The following is a 21,784-nucleotide window of genomic DNA, read 5'->3' on the forward strand; positions in this document are numbered from 1 at the left end:
CTCCTATAAATATCTCTCCTTCACTTATTCTCACCGAACCAGACATTCGTCCCTCTCTCTCTCTCTCTCTCTCTCTCTCTCTCTCTCTCTCTCTCTCTCTCTCTCTCTCTCTCTCTCCTGTCCCCTTTTCTCTCCATGCTCTCTCGCCCTCTGTCCTGTCTGCAGATGACATCATAGTTTCCTCAGACTGCTGCAGTCTCTCTCTCTCTCTATCTATCTATCTATCTATCTATCTATCTATCTATCTATCTATCTATCTATCTATCTATCTATCTATCTATCTATCTATCTATCTATCTATCTATCTATCTATCTATCTATCTATCTATCCATCCATCTATCCATCTATCCATCCATCCCTCCCCTCCATCAACTAGAAGTTTTTATCAGGAGTGTGTGTGAGTGTGTGTGACGCTGTGGAGCCCCCTACAGGCCACATCTATAAACACACACACACACACACTGGTACATTAAAGCAGATATCAGTGGAATGTTTTTGTTAATATAAGTCCTAAATAGTCCTATTTTCCGTCAGCAATCACTTACATGAAGTATTTCAGCCTAAACACGAGTCTCTCCGTCACTCTGCTCTGCTGTAACCCGAGGAGAAAATTTTCCTTGTGGGATACAAGTGTTATCCAATGAGGAGAGAGAACGGCATGAAGGGCTGTGTGTGCAGCCAAGGGATGCGCGTGAATGTGGTGACGTAGCACGAGGACCAATTGATGCCTGACAAGGGCGGGGGCTGCTAACTCATGGTGCGTTCAAAGAAACTCGTACTTTGTGTTTTTCCTTCCTGTGAAGTCATACCAGTTCGATCTGGTACGAGTTCACGGGTCGGAAGTTACGAGTGGCCGTTATAGGGAACTTTCACAGACAACAGGATGGTAAAAACACGAGCTACGGGTTACCTGGAACGCTACCAAGTCGTAGTTGTGACTTGAAGCTGTAACTTACGGTTTCAAAAGCCTGCCTTGAACGCAGCATTAGCCGAAACGGCCGTGAAGCTGATATCTGCTTTAATACTTTATGTGTCTCTTACTTATTCTTTAATTATTTGCTCTTCGAAAAATTACAACAAACTATTTCCTCTACTTCTATTGCTTTTAAATATTTTAATTTTTAATTTTTGTCGTTTTATACAACGACCGAAGGTACATAAGAATTCCAGTGTACTCGTGATGATACGTGACAAATAAACTTGAATTGGAATTAGTATTTTTTTTACATAATGATAATAATTAGAGATAATAATGCCTTTAAAACTAATAATACACACAATACACTGTACTGACTAAACTAGAGTTTAAAAGGAGATTCAAAGAAATAAATCAGAGGCATAAAAACAAAAAGCAGAAAGGAACAGAGCAATAAAAGAAAAGAAAGGAGACAAATAAAAACATTCATAAAATATAAAAACCAGTGAGGAAGGAAGAAGAAGAATGAGGCCGTAAAAACCAAATTAAAACAAAACAAAGAGAAATAAACTAAAAGTTTAAAATAAAACCAGAGAATAAAAGACGACGTCAGAGAGAAAAAATGAACTTCTGATGAATCATCAGGTGGAAACAAGAAACTACAGCAAAACAAAGACGCCACTGTTGCATCATGGGAGATTATAAAGTTAAACTTCATCATATGAAAGTGAGAAGTGACTTTCTCTCTCTCCTTCAGTCCTGTTGGAGGTGAATGTCTCTCGCCCTCCTCGCTCATCTCGCTGCCGTGACACACTTTCTACAAACTCTGCTGTGTGTTGCTATGACTCCGTGTGTGTGTGTGTGTGCTTTATCGCTTCTGCATGAGTGCATATATTGTGTTAGCTTCACTCTGGGAACACACACACACACACACACACACACACACACACACACACACACACACACACACACACACACACACACACACACACACACACACACACACACACACACACACACACACACACACACACACAGGGTCCCAGTGGCGGCGTATTTTTAGCGTAGCAACACAAGCAGCTTCAGCCTGACTGGTTGTTGAGCTGCAAGTGGGTGGACGGACGCACACACACACACACACACACACACACACACACACACACACACACACACACACACACAGTTTTATACTCTGTGGTAAAAAGCAGCCAATCAGGGAGCAGATTTGAACTTCAGTTCTGGGACTAATCAATAATTGGTTTCATAATCAATTAATCAGTGATTGTTTTTCCTTTTTAAAAGTGTTTTGTAGAGTTACTGATGTCATTAAACGTCTGTCTGACATCATGTTGAGTTGTCACATTAGAAAAGATCAAACAAATATTTAAAGGGATAGTTCAACTTTTTGGCAAATCGGCCCATAGCCACAATCCCTATAGGTTCGTTACCTTTAATTGTCGGTGCAAGCTGTTTTTAGAACGGCGGAGCAGAGTTTTGCATGAATTTCCCTCTAAAACAACTCTGTGTGGTAACGTTGTGTTATTATCTCATAGCGTGGTGAATGTGCAGCTCACAACTTGTCCACCAGAGCGTTGTGGAGTTGTTGGATTGTGTATTTGATGAGTTTGATGATGAGGGAAACCAAGAAATCCCATAATGAGCCTCCGTAGCGCAGCTCTGAGCAGCTCACGGCTCTGCTCCGCCGTTCTAAAAATAGCTTGCACCGACAATTAAAGGTAACGAACCTACTGCTATGACTATAGGGATTATGGCAATGGGCCAATTTGCCAAAATGTTGAACTATCCCTTTAATTGATCCTTAAAATAAAAAACCAAACCAATCATCAGGAAGTTCATCTATCAATATCTGGTTTGATTGATCATCAGTGATCAGCTGTTTACTGCAGTTTGTCTGAGTCTCGGTGACTCTCACTTCCTGTGACTCTGTGACACGTTCGAGGCCGCAGGAGAAACATCGGACATCCGACCGCTCTCTCTCTCTCTTTGTTGTCCAGTCATTGTTGTTGTGGTTCGGCCTGTGGCTCTGTGCTGCTGCTGTGATGATGCGTTTGTGTCGAGTCATGGTGTCGGGCCGCTGACTGCAGAGCCAGATGTGCTGAGTCGTGCTGCTGCTGCTGACTTGACTTGACTCGACCGCCCTGTTCCCTGTTTGGTTTACCTGCTCGATTTGTTCCCACTCCTTCAGTGACAGCGAACGCACCGTCGGCAGTTTCACAACACAGTCATTAAAAAAGTGCAACACACACTTCTCCACACACACACACACACACACACACACACACACACACACACACACACACACACACACACACACACACTGTCACACACTGTGTCCACCGGCTGCTGCTGCACCTTTAACGTGACGAGTCTAATTATACACAGATTAATGAGAGCAGACTGAGAATTAGCTGATAATTAGGAACCATGTCGGGATCTGAGGAAACTAATTAGAGCTGTGACAATTTATTGATTAATGGCTGAAAAAAAAACCCAACAGTGATTCTGATATAAAGTCAGAATGCAAACATGTGTTGCTACGGATTAAGGCGAGACACTACAGGCAAAAACATTGTTTTTTGGTGCACTGATCAAGTACGATTAACAATTACATCTATGCTGTTTTACAATACAACTCTTTAAAGGCCGTTTTCCTCAGACTCTGAGCTAGAAATCTCCACTTCAGCAGCACTTACAGACACCAAACCTTCCAGTTTGATCCCTGTCTATATCCTGAAGGTTTTTTTTTTAGGGCTGGTGACAGTATTTTCTCATTTACAGAGTGATAAAAAGAGATATCCAAAATCCCCTCTGTAAAAATAAAACAAGAATTTTGAAAGTAGCTTTATCCATGGTTCAGATTTCTGTTCTGGAAATATATGCAAATTAGTGCATATTTAATTAGATATAGCCTCATTTACATATTTAAACATACAATTTAACAAAACTTGTAATACAAAAAAATATTTGTCTTAATGTAAGTAATAAACTTGGGAGGTTTCATGGTGATATCTATCCGTTTAAATGTTTACCCTATTCACCTGTAGTGTCTCAGCTTAAATAATGAATTAATTCAAATCAATAATGACAATAAAAGTGAGTTGTGACTGAGGGGCAGGTCCTTGAACGCCTCAGAGCTGTGCGTGTGTGTTGTAGTAAGCAGCTGTGGCCAGAGGGAGGCGCTGTCCTCTCAGGTTACGGATGAAGCTGCTGCAGACCAGGAAGTGGCTGTGGAGCTGCAGCAGCCAATGAGAGAGCAGAGTCACAGTCACATGACTCACTCACTCACACGTGTTCAGATCAGAGCAGTGAGAATGTATTGATGTATTGATCATTGGTTTATCAATGAAAACATGAATCGATTCTCTCCTCCTCCTCCTTCTTGCTGTTCCTCCTCTTTCTTCTCCTCCTCCTTGTCCTCCCTCTTTCTCCTTCTCCTCCCTTTTCTTCCTCTTCCTCCCCCTTCTTCTTCTTCCTCCCCTTCTTCTTCATCCTCCTCGTCTTTCTCCTTCTCATCCCTCTTCTTCCTCTTCCACCCCTTCTTCTTCATCCTCCTCTTTCTTCTCCTTCTTCTTCCTCCTCTTTCTCCTTCTCCTCCCTCTTCCTTCATCTTCTCCTCTTCCTCCTCTTTCTTATTCTTCTCCTCTTCATCCTCTTCCTCTTTCTCCTTCTCCTCCCTCTTCCTCCTTTTTCTTCATCTTCTCCTTCTCCTCCTCCTCTTCTTCCCCTTCTTCTTCCTCTTCTCCTTCTCCTTCTTCTCCCTATTCCTCCTCCTCTTCATCCTTCTTCTTTTTCTTTTCTCCTTCTCCTCCCTCTCCTCCTCTTCCTCCTCTTTCTTCTTTCCTCCTCCTCCTTTGTTTTTATGACGTCATATGTAAAAACATCCCATAATGCCGCTGACTCTCTTCCCTCTCTCTCTCGTCTCTTGCAGGTTGTGGTGGTGGTCGATCCTCTCGGGCCAATCAGAGCTGAGCCCGTTCTGAGTGAGTGAGTGAGTGTGTGTGAGAGAGAGAGAGCGTTGAGGGTCCCGTCGCCCACGGCAACAGGCAGCAGCAGGTGGTAGGAAGAACTCCAGGAAGTGGCCGGTGGTGGTGGTGGTGGGGGGCGGAGTCGCGTCACGTCGAGGTCATCACCATGACGTCGGTGGCGGCGGAGTTCGACCACATGGAGATCCAGCAGCAGTACAGCGACGGCGTCAACAACCGCTGGGACGCCGACGACTGGGACAACGAGAACAGCTCGGCCCGCCTGTTCGAGCGCTCGCGCATCAAGGCCCTCGCAGGTAAGAGGAGTTTATTTATTAAGGATATTCAAAAAGACAACAATCAGTGGAGTTGCATTGATCAGCATCAATGTGATTGGCTGAGAGCTGATGATCATTGATGATGTAATTGCCACAGTCCAGGAAGTGACGTGTAGCAATGGGAAAAGACGGTTTAGAAACAAGACGCTCCACTACGAGTCAGTTTCCTGTCTCTGTGTACTGTGAGTTTCTCCATGACTCCGCCCCCTTTAGGAGACCAGCAGACCGTGACTCCGCCCCCTTTAGGAGAGTAGCAGACCATGACTCTGCCCCCTTTAGGAGACCAGAAGACCAGCAGACTGTGACTCCGCCCCCTTTAGGAGAGTAGTAGGTCATGACTCCGCCCCCATTAGAGAGTAGCAGGTCATGACTCCGCCCCCATTAGGAGAGTAGCAGACCATGACTCCTCCCCCTTTAGGGGACCAGCAGACCATGACTCCGCCCCCTTTAGGAGAACAGCAGACCGTGACTCCGCCCCCTTTAGGAGAGTAACAGACCATGACTCTGCCCCCTTTAGGAGACCAGAAGACCAGCAGACTGTGACTCCGCCCCCTTTAGGAGAGTAGTAGGTCATGACTCCGCCCCCATTAGAGAGTAGCAGGTCATGACTCCGCCCCCATTAGGAGAGTAGCAGACCATGACTCCTCCCCCTTTAGGGGACCAGCAGACCATGACTCCGCCCCCTTTAGGAGAACAGCAGACCGTGACTCCGCCCCCTTTAGGAGAGTAACAGCTCATGACTCCTCCCCCTTTAGGAGACCTTAGACCGTGACTCCTCCCCCTTTAGGAGACCTTAGACCGTGACTCCGCCCCCTTTAGGAGACCATCAGCAGACCGTGACTCCGCCCCCTTTAGGAGACCAGCAGACCGTGACTCCGCCCCCTTTAGGAGACCAGCAGACTGTGACTCCGCCCCCTTTAGGAGACCAGCAGCAGCAGGTCTTGAGTCTATTGACTCTAACATGAACATGAGCTCAGATTATGGTCGATTCTTTCGTTGCAGAGTCACTGAAGTAAATATTGGACTCTTTTTTCACAAGACGCATCTCTTCTGAATGTTTTTACACTAAAATGGACAAATTTCTGACAAATTACGAGAAAATGACTTATTTTCGTCATTCTAAATATGACTGTTTGCTGTGTAAATATTTAATGTTATCATAGGAAAATAAATATCTCACTTTCGTCTACTGACAACTTTTAAAAAATCAACAAACAACACGAGGTGGAGGGACGGGTGACCACGCCCACTTTGGGAGACAGGAAGTGAACCATTTCATATCATTGGAGCAGCTTGTCATGGGGTATCTTGGTAGTATATTGAGGATCTTTGCTGTGTGTAGGTTGGGCGCCTTCCCAGCATGCAAAGTGTGTGTGTGTGTGTGTAATGATAATAATCTGAAGCTAACGAGCGCTGACGAGGCTCATTAACGAGCTTCAGGCTGTGATCAGAGGAGTTCATCATCTCTCATTCTCTCTTTGTCAGTTCCGGCCGTTGACGTCGTTAGTCAGTTAATTGATGATTAATTAACGTACATAACATGTGATGACTCAGTCTGAGCCAATCAGGAGCCAGCACTGTAGCAGCAGCAGCAGCAGCTCCCCCCTCAGGTCAGGTGGTAGAACTGCAGCGAGGCGAAAGACAACAGGAGATCATAACAAAATAATGTTTAAGGCTCTGAATGAGTAGTTTATGTAAAATCCAAATTATTATTTTCAAATTATGTGTATTCTACATTAGATTTAAAGTTGGATTAAATATTTGATTTGTAATTTACCATTAAACACAAATACAAATGATGAAATACATGATGATGATGATGATGAATACTTTATGGTTTTACCCATGAGAGATATGAGAGTATGTTTAAATCGTAAATACAACTCTCATTTCAACAAGGCAGAATATTAATGATGACTGAAGTACAGTAGTGCTGATCGTTACACACATGCATTAAGTGTGTGTGTGTGTGTGTGTGTGTGTGTGTGTGTGTGTGTGTGTGTGTGTGTGTGTCACAGTAACTCTATCTCTCTCCGCCTGCTGTTTTTACCCTGATGGCCGACTGCTCCACTAGTGTCCCACTTCACTCAATAATTCACACCAGTGTTAAATATGTAGGAGAGCATAGCGTGTGTGTGTGTGTGTGTGTGTGTGGGTGTGTGTGTGTGTGTGTTCAAGGTAAGAGGGTGGAGTAAGATAAGTGTTTCCTTCGAGTGAGTGAGAGGAATTATCAGTTGTGTTAAAAATAATAAATCAATCTTTCAAGTACAGATTTCACATTCTAACACAGTCGTTATGAAGTGAAAATGAAATAGTTTGTGAGTTTCTGATGCTGCAGCTTTAACCATCACTGTAGTTCAGGGTGAACAAACGTCCTGTTTTACCCGGACGTGTCAACGTTCACATCCCGTCCGGGGGGGGGGTTCATGGAATTCATAGATATGTCCGGTTTTCATTGTTTTACACAGGTGGTGGAGCTTTGTACAGCTTACTACGGTGCTTTGTTGTGTCGTTGTGTGAGCAAACGTCAGGGCAGTGTCATTATAAACCATTGAAGTGTGGCCTCTGATAGCTCACTGAGTAGATCGCACACAACGAAGTCTGAGTTTTAACTGCAGTCACAGGTTTGAGACTTTTCTTATAGGTTGATTTAACAATACAATACGATATTTTATCTTATTTATTTTTCTGTCATTAATAAACCATGGTAGGAAGCCTATCTGAATTTCTGTTTTTTTTTTATCACAGATTTTCCACAGTTTACTGTATTCAGTCGAATCCATGGAGCATTGAGGCATGGAGGCATTTTCTAGAATTAGCTTTTTTTTTTTTATCAGTTTCTTCTAGAATACAAAAATAGAGACATTTTCTAGGAAATTTTAACTTTTTTCTAGGAAATTCTAACTTTTTTTTTTAGAAATTTGATCAGTTTCTTCTAGAATAAGAAAAATAGAGAAATTTTCTAGGAAATTTCAACCTTTTTTTTTTTTTTTTTTTAGAAATTTTATCAGTTTCTTCTAGAATAAAAAAAATAGAAATCTTCAAGGAAATTGCAACTTTTTATTTTTATTTTTTTTTATTTTATCAGTTTCTTCTAGAATAAAAAAAAAGAAAATTTGCAGGAAATTTTTAACTTTTTATTTTATTTTTTATTTTTAGAAATCTTACCACTTTTTTATTTTATGTTTCAATGTTTTTCGAGAAATTGTACCACTTTTTTCCAAAAATTTGTTTACAATATTTCCAAAAATTCCCGCCATTGGATCAAATGTAAACGTACATTAACAAAAAACTTCTTCAGTCTGAGAACAAATACTTCTATATTACTGGTGTTTGCTTTAAAATCTTGTCCAATGGGGGTCTGTGTGTGTGTCAATTTACTGTAGGGGTCCTTAATTAAAAAAAGTTTGAGAGCCACTGTTTTAAACCACAGTTCAGTTGATATTTAGTGGTTTAGGGTTAAACGTTGTGTAGTTGAGACTAAAAGCTAAAGACATAAGAACTAAAAGCATCATGGTGTGTTTCCTCAGTGTGAGAAGCTGTGGACCGACTGTAGCTGTAGCTGAACGTCCAGTTCTTCCTCCTGCTCCTCCTCCTCCTCCTCCTCCTCCTCCTCCTCCTCCTCCTCCTCCTCTTCCTGTTCATGCTGAGCTCAGCAGGCCGGAGGATGTGTGGGGCGATGACATTGAATTAGCACTGTATTTGATACAGGCAGAGTGTGTGTGTGTGTGTGTGTGTGTGTGTGTGTCCTTGTCCTTCCTCCTTTGATTACAAACAGCGTCTTTGTTTCTGCCGTTAACGAGCCGAACACCAGAACTGAACTGACCGGCAGCTCCTCACCAGGCTGCTGCCACCAGGAATCTGGACTGTCGTTTAAATAAAGTTTCTGTTTGTTTGAAGCGGAGACACAGTGAGGAACAGATCAGAGCAGTTTGTTGCTGTCGTCGTTTTTGTTTTATTTATAGTGTTTTATGAGTTTTAGTGTCATTGGAGCAGAACTGAAACTTAATTTGTAAAGAAACTGATTACTGTAAGTGCTGATCAAGTTGATTGATTAGAGAGAGAGGAAACTTATAGTTGATGATTGATAATCATCAAAAGTTCAGTTTCTATGGAGTTGCTGTGTTTGTCTCAGTTTTTCAATAAATCAATAAATTACCAATAAACGACCATAAGCTCTTAAGGCAAGGCATCTTTATTTATATAGCGCATTTCATACCAAGGCAACTCAATGTGCTTTACATAAAGACAAAAAGAAGCATAAGACAGAATAAAAACAAATAAAACACTAAAAACAGAGTTAAAAGCAAGAGCAAATAAAAGTAAAATAAAAGAAAATAGATAAAGTTTTAAGTTCTCAGCTATAAGCACGTGAAAAGAGAAATGTTTTTTTTTAAACATGTCGGTTCTTCTACCTGTCGCTCAGAGGCAGAGAGAAGAAACATCTGTGTCTGTGTTTGTGTTTGGTTTTAACTTTAATATCCTGCTGGAGATGATGATGATGATGTAACAGTCGAGCTCCGTCGCCATGGTAACAGCCACCCAGCACCGAGTGGTCAGTACCTGCAGAGGAGAAAAAGAAGCAGAGTTGTAACACAGTATCATCATCATACTGTGTGTGTGTGTGTGTGTGTGTGTGTGTGTGTTGCAGCTTCACTTTCAGTTAAACCTGCGACGTCTGTAAACTGAAGCTGAGACCTGAACACACACACACTGTCAGCCTCAGAGTGTGTGTTTCTGTGTGTGTGTGTGAGGCCGAAGCCAAGTGTGTGTAACGCCTCCATATGATATCCTGGGAAACACAAAACCGCCGGTCTCCATGGAAACGCGGGCAGATCTACTTACAGAGACAGAAGGACTGTGTGTGTCTGTGTGTGTGTTTGCAGTGCAGAGTGTGGGTGGATGTCTTAGCTGCTGAGTGTGTGTGTGTGTGTGCTGACTTCATGACACATAAAGCTGCAGCTCAGAATAACCGTGACGGAGGCGGAACCAGGAAGTCAGGAAGACCTTCACACAACCGATCAATACGTTGTGGTCAAGTTCAGACCGATCGACGTTAAAAAGGATCAGCTGCTTCATGACAAATATATATAATCCCTATAGTCATAGCAGTAGGTTCGTTACCTTTAATTGTCGGTGCAAGCTCTTTTTAGTACGGCGGAGCAGAGCCGCGAGCTGCTCAGAGCTACGCTACGGAGGCTCATGGGATTTCTTGGTTTCCCTCATCAAATACACAATCCAACAACTCCACAACGCTCTGGTGGACAAGTTGTGAGCTGCACATTCACCACGCTATGAGATAATAACACAACGTTACCACACAGAGTTGTTTTAGAGGGAAATTCATGCAAAACCGATGATGCGTGTTGCCTTCAGGGACAGTTTTTTATCAACAGTCTCTGTATTTCCCTCTAAAACAACTCTGTCTGGTAACGTTGTGTTATTATCTCATAGCGTGGTGAATGTGCAGGTCACAACTTGTCCACCAGAGCGTTGTGGAGTTGTTGGATTGTGTATTTGATGAGTTTGATGAGGGAAACCAAGACATTTTGAGTGTATGTAAAGTGATGAGCCCTGTCAAAGACAAATTTCTGCTACCCTTGGGGCAGACAATAAATTATCTATCTATCTATCTATCTATCTATCTATCTATCTATCTATCTATCTATCTATCTATCTATCTATCTATCTATCTATCTATCTATCTATCTATCTATCTATCTATCTATCGTTCTATCTATCGTTCTATCTATCGTTCTATCTATCGTTCTATCTATCGTTCTATCTATCGTTCTATCTATCTATCGTTCTATCTATCGTTCTATCTATCTATCTATCTATCTATCTATCTATCTATCTATCTATCTATCTATCTATCTATCTATCTATCTATCTATCTATCTATCTATCTATCTATCTATCTATCTATCTATCTATCTATCTATCTATCTATCTATCTATCTCCCATGAGCCTCTGTAGCGTAGCTCTGAGCAGCTCACAGCTCTGCTCCGCCGTTCTAAAAACAGCTTGCACTGACAATTAAAGGTAACAAACCTACTGCTATGACTATAGGGATTATGGCAATGGGCCAATTTGTCAAAAATGTTGAACTATCCCTTTAATAAGACGTTTAATGAACTAAATTAAGTTATGAATCGATAAAAATATCAATACGTGCAGAATGAAAAGCAGCTTCAGTGTTTACATGAAGTTTAATGATCAGTATTGATCCGTGTCGTTGTGATCGATTTATTAACAGATTAAAAAACATAAAAAATAACGGAGGAGGTAAAAAAAAAAAGTAGGTGAAGCTTCAAAGTGACGAGGACTCAGTCGACCAGTCGGTAATTAGAACCAGGAACAGTCCAGACTCCCCACAGAGACACACACACACACTTCCTGTTCGGAGCGCCAGATGGAGGAATGCTGGGAATGTTGGTGTGTCTGTTGTTTTAATGTGTGTGACTGTTTGTGGTTTTACAACATCAGAGAAAGTGAAAGTGAAGGATTCTTCTTCTTCTTCTTCTCCTTCTTCTCCTCTTTCTCATTTATTTACACACATTCCTTCCTTCCTCCCGGTCTGTTGTGACTCGTTCTATTAGTCTTTTGTTCTTTCTTTCTCCTTTTTTCCTCCTTTTCCTGGTTGAATTGATTTAATCTGATTTAAAATGAGTCAGTTTGTGTTTCACAGTTTCCAGAACCAGAACTAGACTTTTACTCCACAGTTTGACTTGTTTTCAGCGTAAAAGTAAAAATCCGAGCTGGTGTTTGTCGTGCAGGAGGACGTGTATGTGTGTGTGTGTGTGTGTGTGTGTGTGTGTGTGTGTGTGTGAGTGTGTGTGTGTGTTCTTGTACATGCTACATTGTGAGGACCGGAACGAGTTTTTAACCAACAGACTGAGGACATTTTTGGGAAGTGAGGACATTTTGGCCGGTCCTCACTTTTTCAAAGGGCTGTTTGATGGTTAAGTTTAGGTTATAATTAGGTTTAAATTAGGTTTAGAGTAATGGTTAAGTTTAGGTTATAATTAGGTTTAAATTAGGTTTAGAGTAATGGTTAAAGCAGAAGTAAGTGGTCTGGTCGTTTTCGCTAATGCTGCGTTCCAGGCAGGCTTTTGAAATCGTAAATTACAGCTTCAAGTCACAACTTACGACTTTGTAGCGTTCCAGGCAACCCACTCGTGTTTTTCCGACCTGTTTTACCGGTGAAAGTCACTATAACGGCCACTCGTAACTTCCGACCCGTGAACTCGTACCAGATCGAACTGGTACCACTTCACGGTCGGAAAAATACGAGTTTCCTTGAACGCACCATAACAGTCCTCGTCCCTACGTCGCCACATTCACGGCGTTCCTTGGCTGCACACACAGCCCTGCATGCCGTTCTCTCTCCTCATTGGATAAAAACTGTAGGATACGATAAATGTTTTCTCCTGGGCTCAGAGCAGAGCAGAGTGACTGACAGACCCGTGTTTCAGTCCAAACACTCTATGTAAGTGATTGCTGTCGGAAGATATAACTATTTAAGACTTATATTAACACAAATATATCACTCACTTCTGCTTTAAGTTTAGGTTATAATTAGGTTTAAGATAGGTTTAGAGTGATGGTTAAGTTTAGGCATTTGTTTTGGGTGGTTAAGGTTAGGGTAAGGGGCTAGGGAATACATTATGTCAATGACATGTCCTCACAAAGATAGATTTACAAGGGTGTGTGTGTGTGTGTGTGTTCATCGCTGCGTCACTCTGACTGACCTCACAGGAATGTGTGTGTGTGTGTGTGTGTGTGTGTGGTCGGGGGCTGAGGCGGCGAGGCGGCGTGAAATTCACCACCGGAGCGACACAAGTTTGGTCCCTGAACGCAGCAGCAGCAGCTCTGGGCCGATGATGATGATGATGATGATGATGATGATGATGATGATGATGATGATGGAGCAGAATGAATGAGAGTGAACTCATTCCCTCCCCCCTCCCCACTCCCTCCTCCTCTCTGTGGATGAATGGTGCGTTTGGTTCTGCGGCGGCGGCGCCCTGAGGGGCCGGGCCACGAGGAAGCCAGATGACGGCGGGAAGCAGCGGCGTGACGCTCGGCACACTGCAAAAACTTATTTCTTGTCAAAATGTCTCATTTCTAGTCAAAACTAATCTCTTTCCACTTAAAATAAGACTCCTCACCTAAAAAATGAACTTGTTTTTCGATAATTTTCACTTGTTTCAGACACATTTTCACTTGAAATAAGTAGAAACATCTGCCAGTGAAAGCAAGTTTTTTGTGCTTATTATAAGAAAGAAAAACTTGCTCCACTGTCAGATTTTTCTACTTATTTCAAGTGCAAATCTGCTTGAAAGAAGTAAAAAGTGTCTAAAAACAAGCTGCTTTTTATGTGATGAGTCTTATTTTAAGTAGAATGAGATTTGTTTTGACTAGAAATAAGAGAAATAGATTTGATAAGAGTTTGAGTTTTTGCAGTGCATGCAGCGGCGTGACGCTCGGCATGCAGCAGTGGGGGTAATGGGGTGATGAGAGAACGTGTTGTGGATCAGAACGTCCAGAACCCCGACCGACTGACCGACCGACCGCTGCTCCTCCGTCAGCTGCAGAAACGTTTCTCTCCATCTGGGCTCCGACCTCTGACCTCTGACCTCTGGTCTGGGAAGCTCAGGCTGTTTCTGGTTTAGAACTAGTCGTCATGGCAACGGATCAGGAGGCTTCCCTAATGTTTGGGGTTGTAGTTTAGTTTTCAGACGTGAGGGGAAGAGGAAAGGAGGACTGGAACTTCCTGAGCCCTTCAAAATAAAGCTCACATTCTTACTTTAAACTGGTTCTGTAGCTGAAGCAGCCGAGGATGAGAACTGTTCACATCTGAACCGATTCAGTACCGATTTTTGTGTATATTATTGTGTTATTGTGTGGTGAAAGTTATTTCATCTGTAAAAAAACAAGTCAAAACTTCTGGATTTTGAATATATATTCCTCAACAACATCACAACTCCTCAGCCTTTAATAGTTTTTTATGTTTTAGGGAATACAGTCCATGGTTTCATTTTTAAATGACGGACGGTTGTTTTTACAGTCGGTGATTTAAAGGGACAACGAGTAGTTTGTATTTGGTCATAAAAAAGTCTCATATTAATGTGGATGAATCTACGTTACCACTTGTTAATGGCTCCATGTTCGATAAATATATTGTTTTGTCTTTAAAGTTATTTTGTTATTATTATTAGTGGTGGAAATGCTGGGCGAGCCGGATCGCCTGTTGGCATCGTTTATGGTCGGAACTACGACTGATCGTCTTCCAACCTCCGACTTTAATTCTTGATCAATGAAAACATTCTTGGCAAATGTTTTGGCTTTCGTCCAAGAATTTCACAGTGCGCACGAAGGCTGATGGGAAATGTAGTGTGAAAACACTTTGCTTTCCAAAAACTCCTCGTTGTCCCTTTAAAGCGACGGCTTCTCAGTTCAAATGACGGACAAGAGAGAGAGAAAGTGGAGGAGGTTGGAGCGCTGGAATATTCCTGTTAGCCAGACCCTCACGTAGACTTCATCCACTCTCGCTGGCGCACACGACGCAAAGGTGCGTTCAGGTACCGAAATGTGGAACCGTTTGACTTCACATGAATCGATACTTCAGTAGTGGGAATTCAGTCGGCACTAGGGATGTCACGATTATAGCTGTTTTAAATCATTAATTGTCATCTATACCAAATGTTTAAGTTTATCATTGTTTGTTTTTTAGCACAAATGACTCGCTAACATTTAAATTCCTACCAATCGTATGTTACGTTAGGTAAATGGACCAGTATTTCTTACATTTACCTTCACTTTGGTGCACATCTGCCTCTGTGTATCCAACATAATCTTTTTTTGGAAAGTGACGGTATTTGGAAATCTTTACGATTAATTAATTGTAGCATTTAATACCGCGATTAATTGTGAAAACAAGTAATCGTGACAACATCCCTAGTCGGCACCAATAAAAGCAGAGCGTTCGGTGCCCGTCCCCTGGTCAGGAGAGGAACTGCAGCTCAGATGTAGCAGCTTGTTTTACAGCAGTTATTTTTTATCAACGATATAAAGTTAATAATAAAGTTCTATATAATAAAATAAACAGTGGAGTGAGTCAAGAGACGTTTCAGATAAAGAGACTGAACTTTAATCTGTGAATAATCAACCTGAGTGGAGTTAGAGGACGTCATCGTCTCTGGGTGGAGTCGAGGTCGAGGTGCTGTCTTCTTTTAATCAGGAGGTCAACGGTCGTCTGTGTGTGATGAAACAATTAAGACACAGGGAAGTTGAAGATAAGATTGTTTAATCCAGGAATAGAAGGAATCCCCTTGTTATTTACAACTAACCTACTTCCTGGTAGAAAACCAGCACGTAATTTGAATGAGAACAGTAGTAAAGAACAAGAGTTTACTAGCTAGGCTATATCATATTTTTCACGCCATTTAAACAAATCTGAAATGATTGAAGAAACATTACTAGTTCTGTGTGTGTGTTTTGTGTTGCTATGTGTTGTATTTATTCAGTTTGGGGGAATCACGGTGTCTAGAAAGCATCAGTGGCTGCAGCTGACAGGGACAGCTAACGGTAGCTAAGCTAACGGTAGCTAAGCTAACAGCGGTAGCTAAGCTAACAGCAGGACGTCAGCTGTTAAAACCCTCCCGTTGTGGGACACGACATGAAACTACTCCAGTTAGCTCAGTCATGTTGGAACTCAGATATCCGCTGGAGAAAATATTTGTTCATGGAGCGTTTATTGAGTCACTGAGTTATTAAAGTTAAACAGGTAGCTAACCGTTAGCCTGGCTAATCTATGATAACCATGACTAGTTACAAAAATGTGCACACAAAAATAGTAATGTTTGTCCAATCATTGGTTTTATAAACTTTACAAACATCAGATTAGTCTAAACGGTGATATAGTGACATGAAAAATGAGATATATATAGCGAAAGATCTTGTTTGTCACTGTTGTTCTCATGCTGGTTTTCTACCAGGAAGTAGCTGTAAACAACAAGGAGATTCGTTCTGTAAAGAAGGAGTGAGACGTCTTCACTTCTTCCTCATACGTTCACTCTCGGTGATGATTCTGATCAGTTATTGATCGGTTATTGGTTCTGTTCTCTGCAGTGGAGCTCTGTTAGGTCTCTGTTAGGTCTGACCTGTCACTGGTTCAGTTATTTCAGGGTCACATGGATATTTGTTCCTTGTATTGTCTCCACGCCGTGACCTCTGACCTCTGGAGCAGGAAGTGAAGCCGATTCTCTGTTGTTGTCCATGTCCGTGTGTGTCCGTGTGTGTGTCCGTGTGTGTGTGTGTGTGTGTGTGTCCGTCCGTGTGTGTGTGTGTGTGTGTGTGCGCGCGCTGATGGACAGCAGGGTCCAACAGGAAGTGCTGGCGCGGCTCAGACAGGAAGAACATCTCCACAACAGCCTCTAATATTAGAGTCTCAGGATGTTTGGGCGTCTGAGCCATGAGACGCAGGAATCCTGAGACACACACACACACCCACACACACACACACACAGACACACACTCCACCCTGCCCCCCGGTCCGGCCCCTCCCCTCCCTGTTCCTCTTCATCAGCTTTATGAGCATGAAGAAGCTGCAGCCACAGTGTCAGGACGCATTAGAGCGAGAGGGACGAGGAGTTTCACATGATATCTGCTGTGTGTGTGTGTGTGTGTGTGTGTGTGTGTGTGTGTGTGTGTGTGTGTGTGTGTGTGTGTGTGTGTGTGTGTGTGTGTGTGTGTTAGTGTGTGTGTTCAGTCTGTTCCCACCCATGGAATACGTGTCTCTGCAACATTTTAACGCTTCGACGTCGTTTCCATTCGTTCTGTTTCTGTTTGATAAAAGAGACGAACTTGAAGTGAACGAATTGATCCAACGATCGATCGGTGGTCGATGGAAACAACTAGTTAAAGACTTCATTTCTCACTTTTTAAAGTTGTTTTTTAGCCGTTTTGTGTCTTTACTTGATAAAACAACATGAAGAATGAATGAATAAATATTAAAATACATGAACAAACAGATCCAGATGAAAACAAAACCTCCAGAGTCGACTGTGATTAATCTTTGTTCTTCATGTCCATTATTGATGATGTCACAAAAAACCAGAAAGTCCATTTAAAAGTTAAAAAGTTTCCTCCTTTCTTTTTCATTTAAATCAAAGTTTTCTCTTGTTTTTATTAAAAAACAACAACAACGAAACACAAAACTGATAAATATATGTGAAATAAAGATCAATAAATACAGTTAAATAACTTAAAGAGTGGAATAAAAAGCCTGAGTCATGTTTGGTAACACTGTATAATAACTGTTATACTATTATTTATAATAACGAGACACTGTGAAGCATCAGTTAATTATCATTAATAAAACATTCCTCCTCCTGCACTGATGATGAATTATTCAGTAATTGATAAACACAGTTCATATTGATTAACTAATGTTTAACAGTGGGTAGTTGTTATAATGTAACATATGGTAACACTTTATAATAAATAGACACTATTAATCATTAGTTAAGCTTTAATAAATACTGAATTAATCATTTATAACACATGAATATTCATTAGTTTGTAGTTTATAAACACAGTTAAGATGTTTCACTCATCACTGATCAGCACTAACTGTGTTTTTAAACTTATAAATGAAGAATTCAGTATTTATTAAGGCTTAACTAATGCTTAATAGTGTGAAGCTACTTATTATAAAGTGTTACCAACAGATTTATCTATTCAGCATCTTTTTCTTTTAAACATTCATAATCTTCAGTTTTCATATCTGTGTTAAAAGTCAAAGCCTCGTCCTCTCTCTCTCTCTCCTGTGTTTGCCTTCCTCTCTCGCCCTCCCCTCTCCACGCCCCTTATGCTAATGAACCCATGACATCATTTTGAATGCGAGGGCTGTGATTGGCCGGTGGGAGGAGCCACGCGGCCCCTCCCCCCTCCCTCTCTGTGGACTCTCTCTCTCTCCGTCTGAAGGTGTTTTCAGTGTCTGAGCGGCGGCTGCTTCACCGGACGGACGACAAACCCACGCGCTCATTCTCTCTCTCCCTCCTCTCTCCTTCTCTCCCTCTCTTTCTCTTTCTCTCCGTCTGTTTCTCTCTGTCTCTCTCTGCGGCGCCGTCTGCTCCACCTTTTGTATTGTGGCCGAGGACAGAAAGAAAGAGAGAGTGTGTGTGTGTTTATGTGTGTGTGTGTGGAGGGAAGAAGAAGGTGTGATGATCGCTGGACGGACAGATTGATGGATTGATGGACTGACGGATGATGGATGGAGAGATAAACAGAAGCGTGATGATGATGCTGCTGCCACCGTCGCCGCGGTGACTCTGCTGAGCCAGCGACTTCTGCCTCCACAGTGTTAAAGAGAGAGAGAGGCTCTGCAGTTCATCCTCCTCTCCTCCATCCTGCAAGAAGAACAAGAACAAGAAGAAAAAGTGGGATTATTATTATTATTATTAAACACCTCAGGTTCAGCAGATCCTGGATCAGTTGGAACTTAATCCAGCTGGAACCTGAATCTGTTTCTACTCTGCTCTGAAACTCGAGCTTCTTCTCTTCTCCCTCTGGTTTCCTGCTTTCGCTCCGTTTCCTCGGCGACTCCTCGGTCTCCTTGATGCAGCTCTGGACTCGTCTTCTCTGAGTCGTCCCACAAATCCTTCTCTATGGAGCTCCAGAGCGCCACTGTCCCCGTCCCAGTCGGTCTTCCCGGTCCTCTGTCCCCGGCCTCGGACTATGCAGATGATGATGGACCCTTGTCTCCGGGACCGGGACCGTCCCATCACCACGCAGCCAGCCCCGGCCGCGGTCCGAGCCCCAGCCTCAGCCCCGGCCCCGGGCCCGGCTCGGCGTTCAACTACAACCAGCTGGAGGGAAGATTCAAGCAGCTGCAAGGTAAGAGAGAGAGGAGCGAGAGGATGAATGGTTAAAAACAAAAGGAGAAGAAAGAAGAAACGAGCAGAAGAGTTGGAGACGATGATGAAGAAACTTCAGGAGTTCAGTTTAGTTTCTGTTCTGTCTGTGGTTGGGAAGAAAAGAAAGAGAGAGAGAAAGAGTGTGGATGTGATGTAAGAAAAGTCTGAGCTCATTCACACTGCAAAAACTCAACATCTTCCCAAGAATATTTATTGTCTTATTCTTGTCAAAATGTCTCATTTCTAGTCAAAACTAATCTCTTTCCACTTAAAACAAGACTCATCACCAACAATTAACTTGTTTTTAGATCATTTTCACTTGTTTCAAACTAATTTTCACTTGAAATAAGTAGAAAAAAGTTTTTTGTGCTTGTAATAAGGAAGAAAAACTTGATCCACTATCAGATGTTTCTACTTATTTCAAGTTAAAATCAGCTTGAAAGAAGTAAAACGTGTCTAAAAACAAGCTGCTTTTTATGTGATGAGTCTTATTTTAAATATAATGAGATTTGTTTTGACTAGAAATGACATTTTGACTAGAAATAAGACAAATATTCTTGGTAAGATATTTGATTTTTTTGCAGTGCATGTTTAATCAGAGTCCTGGTTCTGGTTTCTCTGCAGCTTCGTGTTGAGTCTCAGGTTTGAAGTGAAATCAAAGTTTTGTTGTGGATGATTCAGCAGCTTTAACTTTATCTCAGTGAACTCAGAGTGTGTGTGTGTGTGTTACAGCCGCACCCTGCACACACACACACACACACACACACACACACACTGATAGCTGTGTTAATGCTGCAGGGTTGCCGGGTGTCTGGTGCCTTGCTGAAGGGCAGCGAGCAGCGACACACCCAGACTCAGACACAGTTTATCAATGACAGATTAGACCTTTAATCGCTGCATGGATGAAACTTTCTCTCTGTTTCACTTTAAACTACTTTTTCTTTTCTTTTTTTTTACTTCTGCACAAAAACAAAACTTTATCGATCAAAGTTTGAGGAACTTTTTAAACTACAAAACTTTAAAAAACAAAACAAAACTTTAAAAAAAAACTTCATTCATTGATGAGATGAGGAGCCGTGACCTTTGACCTCTGAGAGGAGGAGCCTGTTGTTGACTCTGAGCAAACATTAGCATTAGCTCATCTCTGTACACACACACACACACACACACACACACACACACACACACACACACACACACACTAATAATCTGCTGTGGTGGAAAACTTCAGCTTCAAATAAGTCGTTTTTTTCTCCTGAAGTAAGAAAAATAAAGACGACAGGTCACATGACCGTCGGCTCCACTGAGCAAACAGGAAGTAGATCGTCTCTCTGCAGTTGCTTAGTTACAGGAAATACGGAGTTAAAAACAACATTTTTTAACACATTTCCTGTTTTCAAAGTAAAGCACAACAGTTCAGTTTTAGTTTTCGAAATAAAGTGCTCAACGTGGACGTGACTTCACAGCGTTGATCGTTGAATTATTATTTTAGGACTCGGGACCGATCGGAGATGATGATGACCAGGCGATATTTAGACCTGACTCAGCGTTAATGATCAGAACAAGTTCATTAATCTTCGTCTTCATCATCGTCATCGTCATTAAACAGATTTTCACACCGTAGCTAAAAGCAGAAACACTTTGGTGTGAACTTTCCCGGCAGGACGAGTTGAGCTGAAGGCTGAAGGCTGAAGTGAAGGCTGAAGGCTGAAGGCTAATGGAGCCGCATCGATCTGACCGAGATCAGAGACCTTCCTCCTCCTCCTCCTCCTCCTCCTCCTCTTCTTATTCCTCTTCTTCTCTAAAAGTAGCAGCTGGCTCGAGGCCGTGCAGGTGGACGCCGTGTTGTCATGCAGATGTTGTGTTGTCAGGTCTTATCAGTGTTGTGTTGGTTTGGAGACGAGCAGCTTTTTATCTGTTGATAAGTTTTTACAGCTGAGACGAAGGTGGAGACGATGACGCTGCACAACTGAACTTTTCTCTCCATGTTTTTAATATTTATCATGATTTGGTTCTTTGCTGCTCGTCATCGTCGAGAAGCTGCAGCATCTGATTGGTCGATCCAGTCGAAACTAAACGATGATGATTTTTGTATCTTAAATGTTTCTGTTGTGAATCAAACTCACAACAAGTTAAAGTTTCGCTGAGTGAAGGTTTTTAATCAAATATGGATCCTGATACTGATTATTAGTGATCGATGAGGCCGAGATCTGATGTGTGGAACCAGTTTTCCTCAACAGGAACCTGAATCAAGCCGTCCCTGGTTCTAGTCTGCAGAATAAAGGAATAGTTCACCAAAAAAATGAAATTCATGAAGTCATTATTGACTCCCCCTCATGCTGATGATGAATACTCTGGAGTAGTTTTTTATTCCTCAAAGGTCATCTGGAGACCCGGGAGGCCGGTTCCTAGTCCAACCAAAACTTTATATGAGAGTAATCATAGGGACCGACACAAAAACGTCCATAAAACTACACAACAACCATTTAATATTCCTCCACACTGCTCGTCCACTGCAATCCAAGTGTCCTGAAGGGAGATAGTCCAGAGTTTACTGGAAACTACCTCATTTAGGACATTTTTACAGCCTAGACAGTCCAAACTCTGGACTATATCCCTT

General features: G+C 42.1%; 1 protein-coding gene across 2 annotated transcripts in view; it reads left to right on the plus strand.

Moving 5' to 3' along the window:
- Positions 1–5,045: 5,045 nt before the first annotated feature.
- The window catches only part of LOC310997901 (spectrin beta chain, non-erythrocytic 1), a gene marked incomplete at its 5' end in the record, with an annotated part of 110,506 nt that continues 93,767 nt past the window's right edge, over positions 5,046–21,784 (plus strand). The window contains one exon of one of the 2 annotated variants that reach the window (XM_083987734.1): positions 5,046–5,217. In XM_083987734.1, the coding sequence (XP_083843860.1) occupies positions 5,070–5,217 (148 nt within the window). Of the gene's footprint in view, positions 5,218–18,915; positions 19,145–21,784 lie in introns of those variants that run through there. The other variant, XM_083987733.1, reaches the window with a different exon arrangement.

The sequence above is a fragment of the Trachurus trachurus genome (assembly GCF_905171665.1).
Source record: "Trachurus trachurus genome assembly, chromosome: 15".
Lineage (NCBI taxonomy): Eukaryota > Metazoa > Chordata > Actinopteri > Carangiformes > Carangidae > Trachurus > Trachurus trachurus.